General features: G+C 36.8%; 1 protein-coding gene across 1 annotated transcript; it reads left to right on the forward strand.

Moving 5' to 3' along the window:
• The first annotated feature begins 1,460 nt into the window (after window positions 1–1,460).
• LOC130024637 (olfactory receptor 6C2-like) lies at window positions 1,461–2,390 on the forward strand. Its single transcript, XM_056115338.1, has one exon. The coding sequence runs from the start codon at window positions 1,461–1,463 to the stop codon at window positions 2,388–2,390; it is 930 nt and encodes a 309-aa protein (XP_055971313.1).
• Window positions 2,391–10,087: the final 7,697 nt, after the last annotated feature.

The raw sequence follows: 10,087 nt of genomic DNA on the forward strand, positions 1-10,087 counted from the left end.
AATTTTCCCCATAACAAATTTAAAAGAAGTCTTTTCTTTGTTTTTTCCTTCTTTTATTTATTCATTTATGTATTTATTGCCTGGGCTGGAGCGATAGCACAGCGGGTAGGGCGTTCGCCTTACAAGCAGCCAACACAGCCGACCGGAGTTCAATTCCTCCGCCCCTCTCGGAGAGCACGGCAAGCTACCGAGAGTATTCGATATGCCAGACACAGTAACAACAAAGTCTCCAATGGAGACGTTACTGGGCCCGCTCGAGCAAATCGACGATCAACGGGAGGGCCTTTTTTTTATTGCCTAGGAACATATGTAGCCAAGTCAGACTGGGCATACTTTTATTTTTTAAAAATTTTTATTAGTTGAACAGCATGAGGTACAGTTGTAGACTTACAAATACCAACTTCTCCACCAGTGCCCATTTTCCACACCACGGGTCCCAGTATCCCTCCCAACCCTATTCCCCAAATCTGAACCTGCCTCTGTGGCAGGACATTCCCTTTTGCTCTCTCTCTCCTTTTGGGTGCTGTGGTTTGCAAAAGAGGCGTTGAGTGGCAATCATGTTTGGTCTATCGTCTACTTTCAGCATGCTTCTCCCATCCTGGAAGGATCCTCCCAACACCCTTTATTTGGTTCTCCCTTTTCTATCTAAACTCCCTTTTCCCCTACCATGTGTGGCTGACCTCCAAGCCATGGAACAAACCTCTTGGTACTAATCTCAGCCACTCTTGGGTGTTAGTTTCCTATTTTGTTACTTTATGTTCCAAAGAGGTAAACAAGTATAGTCGAAAGTGACATCTGCACTTCTTTGTTCATTGCAGCTCTCTTTACAATAGCCAGAATCTGGAAAAAACCCGAGTGCCCAAGAACAGATGACTTGTTAAAGAAACTTTAGTACATTTACAATTTACACAATGGATTCTATGTAGCTGTTAGAAAAGATGAAGTTATGAAATTTACATACAAGTGGTACTACATGGGAAGTATCATGTTAAGCGAAATGAGTCAGAAAGAGAGGGATAGATGTAGACTGGGCATACTTTCAGTACTGTCTAATGATTACTCCTGAAAAAAATTGGGAAAAATGTGGGGTTTGAGATCTAACCAAGAATGGCCATATGTGAAAGACTGGCAAGTTACATATACTACTATCTCTATGCCCATTAAATGAAGTTCCTGAACATATATGCAAAGCTGCAAATTTATATATTCTTCTATATCTGATTTCCATGTAAACTACCTGTCCTCCTTTAAGTTTTATTTATCATATAGAAATCCAATGTATGAAACATATTGAATACCATTATGCTATCCAAAAGTATACAGGATTTGGAAATCAAGTCAAATATTATATTAATTAAACATTTCTAAGTAAAATCCAAATGAAAGAAACACTGTTTTCTTTATTTTACACTTTTCTCTCTTCCTTTTTCACACAGATCAGGAAGACTCAGAAGCCAGGAATGAGAAATCACACAGCAATAACCACATTCATCCTCCTGGGATTGACAGATGACCCACAGCTGCAGATTCTGCTTTTTATATTTCTACTTATCACCTACATGTTGAGTGCTGTTGGAAACCTGACCATCATCATTCTCACCTTTGTGGATGCCCACCTTAAAACTGCCATGTACTATTTTTTGCAAAACTTTTCCTTCTTAGAAATCTCATTCACATCTAGCTGTATCCCGAGATTCTTGTACAGTTTAGCAACAGGAGATAGAACCATTACCTATAGCTCTTGTATATGTCAGTTATTTTTTGAAAGCCTATTTGGAATAACAGAATTTTTTCTTCTGGCAACTATGTCCTATGATCGTTACGTAGCCATCTGCAAACCCCTTCATTATATGACTATCATGAATCCTCTGGCCTGCAAAAAACTTATCTCTGGCTGTTGGATAATTACATTATTGCTCATGATACCACCATTTGGCTATATGCTGACACTGGAATTTTGTGTCTCTGATATCGACCACTTTGTCTGTGATGCCAACGCTGTCCTGAAGATCTCATGTTTGAATACCCAATTAATAGAGAAGATGGTTCTTCTCTGCTCTTCATTTATCCTACTAGTGACTCTCACATTTGTGATTTGGTCCTATGGAAGTATAATTCGCACGATTCTTGGGTTCCCCTCTGCTCAGCAAAAGAAAAAGGCCTTTTCTACCTGTTCCTCCCACATGATTGTGGTCTCCATCACTTATGGCAGCTGTATCTTCATCTATATCAAACCTTCTGCAAAAAATGAAACAGTCGCTAATAAGGAAGTATTGCTACTATTTACTTCAGTACCCTCCATGTTAAACCCATTTATTTATACTCTGAGAAACAAACAAGTAAAAAATGCCATGAATGTCTTTATAAAAAAACTACTACTCTTGAGATAACAAAGTGGTTAAGGAACTTGCTTTGTGAGTAGCTGATCAGGGTAGTGTGATTACTGAAAACACAGCAAATAATATGCCATGAGCACCTTGTGCTGTCCAGGGTCTTATCAAAAACATACTTTCAAGAAAAAAAAAACGTACTGCTCTCAAGAAATTAAGTACATCGTAAATTAAACATACAGTAAACTCATGACTTATGTATTTTTTCCCTTTGTATTCTGCCTACATTTTATACCAATTGTGAGATCAACTGACTCTTCTTCACATAGATTAGCTCTCTGGGTTTGAATTGCAAAATCATCTAAATGCAAGTTACCTTAGTAATCAATAATAATCAATAATCATCTCCCTTTGTTGATCCTCGTATATAAATGATAGTTATGTCTAATCCTAATCTATTTGTAATTTTTATGCATATGCATAATTGGTAAATAAAAGGTAAAAGAAATGTTTATAATTACATTAAAGAGAACAGATTTTAGCTATCAAAATAGATTTAGATATAAGCTCTTATTTTTATACTTCTATCAAATTTTTTTCTTTATAGGAAGGTTTTATTAATATGCCTATGAGCAAACTATTGTTTTCATATGAAGTTTTTTGTCAACACATTCTTTAAGATAAAGAATGACCTATTTAGTGCTTTTTTGTGGTGGGTTTGGTACAATGTGGTTAATGACTTTATTTTATATTTTCTTTAATAGCTCTTGTTAATTTTTGTTTATTTTATTTAATTTGTTTGTGTTGCCCAGGCTCTGCTCAAGAGAGCCATGAGTTAATCCTAATGGTACTGCTCAGGGTGATGTTGGCCTCTTGGTTCAGTGATTCATACCTTGATCTCTTACTATGATATAAAGTCTACTTTATATCATAGGGTTCACCTTTTAAATGTATTATATTCTAACAAAATTCTTAATTTTAAAATTTGACCATCAGAGTAATTTGTTTTCTCCTAACATTTGCTTCTAATTCAAGGATAGCGCAATTGTACAGGTATTAGGGCAACTGTCTTGAATATAGTCAACACAGGTTCGGTCCCCAGCACCACATACGTTCTTCACTCACAGTCAGCAGTGATCTCTAAACTCAGAGCCAGTAGTAATCCTGTGACACCACAGGATGTGATCCCAAAACATAAAAACAAACAAAATTTCCTTCTAGTTTGACAAAATATGTGAACTTGTCTAGAGGACTGTTTAAGTTTTATAGTGATCTCCATAGTCAGCTAAGAACTCTTTGTGATAATTTTGATATTTTTCTATGGCTTAAACAGATTTATAGCTTATTGACCAAAGGATGAAAATAAAGCCCTAATTACAACTTCTGTAATGCATTCAGCTGCTTTTTGGAGTTTTAAAAAATTACTTAAAGAAATAACATATTTCAGGAATTCTGTCATATGGCAAAAAATAGTTCTAACTACATATTTTAAATGATTGTCATAGAGAAAATATGTTTCACTACTGAACTGCACTCAGTGTTTGCTCAACTCCTGATTGTCAAATTTAATGTGCAATGAATATGATAGTGGACCACAAAATTTAGTATATTTAACAAGTTTTATATCCTTTAACATATGCTCTAAAATAATTATAATGATTATCCATAACGTAAAAATTAAAGAGGCTATAGAGATAGAAAAGGAAATAATGTCCATGCCTTTCACAAAGACAATCCCAATTCAATCCCCAACACTGTGTATGGTTCCCTGAGCACCACCGGACATGATCCCTGAGTGCAAATTCAGGAGTAAACTCACTTGTACACCACTGAGTGTAGTTCAAATACAAACAAAAAATAAAATGGTGGATATATTTCGTTTTGATTCTCTTAATAATTGCCTAAATTTACTTTGTGGAAGATAGTGGAATTCTAAGGCAGTTATGCATAATATTAATGATGCATGTTGCAGAAGTTATCAAACAAGATGATCGGTACAAGTTTTATGGGCAGTAAGAACACTCGGGGTAGGTTTATATTTTAATAATGAATTAAAAATTAATATTTAAAATCACTTGTATCACTTGTCATCCCGTTGTTCATCATTTGCTTGAGTGGGCGCCAGTAACATCTCCATTCAACACTGTCATGTGCTAGCCTAGTCCAATGGCATACTGGGGGCTCTTTCAGGGTCAAGGGAATGAGATCTGTTATTGTTATAGTTTTTGGCATGTCAAATATGCCATGGGTAGTTTGCCAGGCTCTGCCATGCGGGCGGGATAATCTCTGTAGCTTGCCATGCTCTCCGAGAGGGAAAAAATGTTTATAAAAAAAAAACTTTTCTTGAAATAAGAAGGAGTTCACATACTTTGCTCAAGTTTGTCATGATCATATCTCTCTTTTTCCCAACTATTTCTGTATGTGGCTTTTATAGCTAGCACATCAAGTGTATGAAATAAAATCGTCTTTCCCCCTCAATCTCTGGTTGTAAAGTGTCAAATTTTCAAAAAAGAAATATGTGAATTTTAGGAACCAAATTGCTTAAAAATATCAGTTTTTTACTAATCACTCACTTCCTTATTTACATTCTATGTACTTTCTCATGGCCAGTAAACTGACTCAAATGATTTAAATTATCCCACCACTTAGAGAGAAAAGCCTCTGAAATCATCTGGAACCAATATCAATTGTAAAATAATGATTGCCACTCAATGCCTCTTTTGCAAACCACAACACCCAAAAGGAGAGAGAGAACAAAAGGGAATGAGGCACAGAGGCACAGAGGCAGGGTGGGATGGGGGAGATGGGGAGGTGGAGGGATACTGGGACCCGTAGTGGTGCAAAATGGGCACTGGTGGAGGAATGGGTATTTGATTATTGTATAATTGAAATCAAAGCATAAAAATTTGTAAGTCTACAACTGTACCTCATGATGTTTAACTAATAAAAATTAAAAAAAAATAATGTGTATTTCTTGTTTCTGAAAATTTTCCAACATTTTATTTATTTACATACCATTTAAAATATATACAATGTAGTTTTATGTAGCAAAAAATACAAAATATCTGACTTCTATCTCCAATATAACAATTTCCTAACATTTCCACATTTAATGGTGTAAAATAATAATGCTTATTATAATTTTTAATTGGTGATATATATGGAAGATTACGACTCCTTCACACCCAAGTGTTATCATGTTCTCAAAGCAAGATAATATAATTGCTAATTATATACATTCAATGGGGATTTATTACCTTTGTAATCTTCTTGATTCTGTGCCCAAAGAATCCAAGTGAGAGTGAAAGCAAATAGCCACTGTCACTGTCACTGTCCTCCCGTTGTTCATCTCCTCGAGTGGGCCCACTAATGTCTCCATTGTGACACACAAAAGAAAAATTTCTGAAAATAAACGAAATCAATGGGAAAAATAATGAAATGCTATTTACTTACAACCAATTTCATTTATTATATTTTAATAAAATAAAATATGGAAATATAATATCTAAGATATTTGCAATGTCTGATATCTAATGTGTAAAGTCTAAGAAAAATGAAGGTTTTAAAAACATGTAAGGGGAATTCTTCTTTTAGACACCTCTCCAATAATCCTGGAGATTCCCTGTATTCCTTTGTCTTTCCTTTAACAAAGTGTTTCTCTTGATAGGCAATGCTGCACTCGGAAGGTGATGCTGAAATGGCTGCTTCTGGCAGCAGGTAGAGAGGGTTATTGCAGCCTACATCCCACATGATTCAATGATGACTAAATTCCAATACTCAGTCAGAAGTTCATTACCAAGTGGAAAAAAGAAAAGACTTTATTTAGAATCTTAGATGAATCGCACACTCCAGCAGGTAGTGTGCTGCAAGTACACACTACCACAGACAGATGCATGCTCTAGTTTATAGACAGAGTTGTTCTCTATAGATAATGAATGCAATTGTGTAAAGGGGGAAAGAGAAATATGCAAAAGTAAGAAATCCTTATTAACCAGGACACTAATAGATTGTACTCTTTGAAGGCAAGGTTGAATAATTTTTGCTGATTTCTTAGACTACACATTAGATATGTTAGCTGGTACTGTTTATCCAAGGTTACAGTAAGATTTCAGATTACAGGAAACATATAGAAAGTTCTAAAAACTAACCAGATAACCAGTATGAAACAAGAATTCATCCATGTAGCATAGTGAAAACTTAATACATAAAACATAATAAAGTTAAACCTAGTAGGTTAGAGAAAGTGAAAAATTAAGAAAACTATTACAATTATTATTTATCTATTTATTTATTTATTTTTATCATTTTTATTACTGAAATACCATGAGGTATTCGTACTTGGGTTTCGGTCATACAATGATTGAGTACCCATCCCTACACCAGTGCCCATTCTCCACCATCAATGATCCTAGTAGCCCTCCCATCCCCACACCCCACCCTGCCTCTGTGGCAGGGCATTCCCCTTTGCTCACTCTTTCCTTAAGAGTGTTGTAGTTTGCAATAGAAGTATTGAGTGGCTATAGTGTTCAGTCTATAGTCTACATTCAGCACGCATCTCGCTTCCCGGGAGAGTCCTTCAAACATCCTTTAATTAGTGTTCCCTTCTCTATCTGAGCTGCCTCTTCCTCCAGCATTTGAAGCCGGCTTCCAAACCCTGGACCAGACCTCCTGCTACTTATCTCAACAATTCTTGGGTGTTCAGTTCCCATTCTGTTATTTCATATTCCACAGATCAATGCAGTGTTTCTATGTCTGTCCCTCTCTTTCTGACTCATTTCACTTAGCATGATACTTATTATGTAGAACCACTTGAATGTAAATTTCCTGACTTCAACTTTCCTAACAGATGAGTTGTGTTCTATTGTGTAGCTGTACCAAAGTTTCTTTAACCAGTCATCTGTTCTCAGGGACTCGGGATTTTTCCAAATTTCGCTATTGTGAACAGTGCAGCAATGAACATAGAAGTGCAGATGTCATTTCAACTGTACTTTTTTGCCTCTCTGGGATATATTTCCAGGAGTGGTATTGCTGGGTCAGTTCTGTTTCTCTCCCCACCCGGAGCAGAGTTCTGGCAGCCAAAGACCTCCAGAACCAGTCACAACCATGCTGAGACCACTCTATATATGCATGAAGGTAACAGCAGAGGAACAAAGGCATGCGGGTCCCAGGGCTGAGATCTCCAAGCCTGCTCGGATTGGGGCTAAGCATCCTCCACCCAGATCCTTCATCTTCCAGTAGGCAGGGGTCACACCCACCAACTGACTCCCCGGCGCAGTGTAATTCCATAAACAGCCAAGAATCAGAGACTATAAAACCCAGCTCCTGGAAGCACATGGCCACATTTGCGGTTGCGCAACATCTTATTATCTCATTCTTACTTTGGACAAACTGGCAGGCTACCGAGTGTAACCTGCTCACACGGCAGAGTCTCGCAAACTCCCCGTGGCGTACCCAATATGCCAAATACCAGTAACATTGATGGGTCTTATTCTCCTAACCCTTAAAGAGCCTTAAATATGGCATTTTAAAATCTCAGGGCTAGCAAATGAAGGAGATGGTTCAGGGGCCTGCTCGATGCAATTGACGAACAACAGGATGATTGTGATCGTGATCGGTATTGCTGGGTCAAATGGGAACTCAATTTCTAATTTTTTGAGTATTGTTCATACTGTTTTTCAAGAGACCTGAACCAGTCGGCATTCCACTCAGCAGTGAAGGAGGGTCCCTTTCTTGCCACATCCATTCCAAAACCGATTGCTTTTGTTCTTTTGGATGTGTGCCAGTCTCTGTGGTTTGAAATGAAATCTCATTGTTGTTTTGATCTGCATCTCCCTGATGGTATGTAATGTAGAGCATTTTTTCATGTGACTTTCTGCCGTTCAGATTTCTTATTTGAGAAAGTCGCTCCATATTTTGATCGGATTGGATGTTTCTTTCTTGTGGAGTTCAATTCAGTGCTTTGTATATCCTTGATATCAACCCCTTGTCAGATGGGTATTGGGAAAATATCCTTTCCCATTGTGTAGACTGTCTTTGTATTTTGGTCACTACTGTTTCTTTTTAGGTGCAGAAGCTTCTTTGTTTAAGATAGACCTATTTGTCTATCTCTGTTTTCACTGCTTGGCCAGTGGTGTATCAGTACCTTGTGGATTCTGGTCTGATGTTGAGGTCTTTAATCCATTTTGATCTTACTTTTGTACATGGTGTTAGGCAGAAATCTGAGCCCAATTTTTGTTTGTAGGCATCCATTTTGCCAGCACAATTTGTTAAAGAGGCTTTCCTTACTCAACTTCACATTTCTTGCTCCTTTATCAAAGATTAGATGATCATATGTTTGGGGGAAGATGTCAGTATATTCAACCCTGTTCCATTGGTATGCAGCTCTGCCTTTGTTTCAGTACCATGCTGTTTTAGTTATTATTGCTTTGTAGTAGAGTTTGAAGATTGGGAGATTGATTCCTCCCATTCTCTTTTTTCCAAGAATTGCTTTAGCTATTCGTGGGTGCTTATATTTCCATATGAATTTCAGAAATGTTTGCTCCATTTCTTTGAAGAATGTCATGGGTATCATTATAGGAATGCATGGAATGTTTACAATGATTTGAGGAGTATTGCCATTTTTACATTTTCCTTCTATATCCATTTTGGCGAGGTTTTTGTCAAACGGTTGCTGGATCTTCTTAAATGCTTTCTATGCATCTATTGATATGATCATATGGTTTTCATCTTCTCTTTTGTTGTTATGATGGATTATGTTGATTGATTTCCAAATGTTAAAACATCCTTGCACCCCTGGTATGAATCCCACTTGGTCATGGTGTATGGTCATTTTGATGAGTTGTTGAATTCTATTTGCTAGTATTTTGTTTAGAATATTCGCCTTCATGTTCATCAGGGATATCAGCCTGTAGTTTTCCTTTCTTGTGTCTTTGTATCCTTTTGGTATTAGAGAGATATGGCCTTCATAAAAACAGTTTGGGAGAGTTTCTGTTTCTTCAATTTCTTCGAAAAGCTTGAGCAGAACTGGCAATAGGTCCTCTTTAAATGTTTGGAAAAATTTGCTAGTGAATCTATCTGGAACAGGGCTTTTGTTTTGGGGAAGACTTTTTATTATAGTTTAAATTTCCTTGATGTTATAGGACTATTCAGGTACTCTAGATCTTCTTAATTCAGTCTTGTGAGATTATAAGAATCCAAAAATTTATCCATTTCTTCTAGGTTCTCTTCTTTTGTGGCATACAGACTCTCAAAGTAGTCTCTGAATATCTTTGGAATATCTTTGGTTTCTGTTGTGATATCCCCCTTCTCATTTCTGATTCTGTTTATTAGGCTTTTCTCTGTTTCCCTTACTTTGTGAGTCTTGCTACTGGTTTATCTGTCTTGTTTATTTTCTCAAAGAAAAAGCCCTTGGTGTCATTGATCGTTTGGATTATTTTTGGGGTTTCCATGTCTTTGATTTCTACTCTACGTTTTATTATCTCTTTCATTCTACGTGGTTTGGGCTCCTTTTCTTGGTCCATTTCTAAGATCTTAAGCTATAAAGTCAGGTTGTTTATGTGAGCCCTTTCTCCCTTCCTGAGAAATGCTTGCAGAGCTATAAAATTTCCCCTTAACACTGCTTTAGCTGCATCCCATAGGTTCTGGTTGCTCGTTTCTTCATTCTTATTTGTTTCCAGGGTATCTTTTGAGTTTGTCCTTGACTTCCTTCTTGACCCACTTATTGTTCACATTGAGTTGTTTAATTTCCAGGTGTTTGA

Source organism: Sorex fumeus, unplaced genomic scaffold, assembly GCF_029834395.1.
Source record: "Sorex fumeus unplaced genomic scaffold, SorFum_2.1 ptg000029l, whole genome shotgun sequence".
Taxonomy (NCBI): domain Eukaryota; kingdom Metazoa; phylum Chordata; class Mammalia; order Eulipotyphla; family Soricidae; genus Sorex; species Sorex fumeus.

Bases quoted from the DNA above. Each gene is read 5' to 3' on its own strand.
- LOC130024637 (XM_056115338.1), top strand. From the start codon at position 1,461: ATGAGAAATCACACAGCAATAACCACATTCATCCTCCTGGGATTGACA.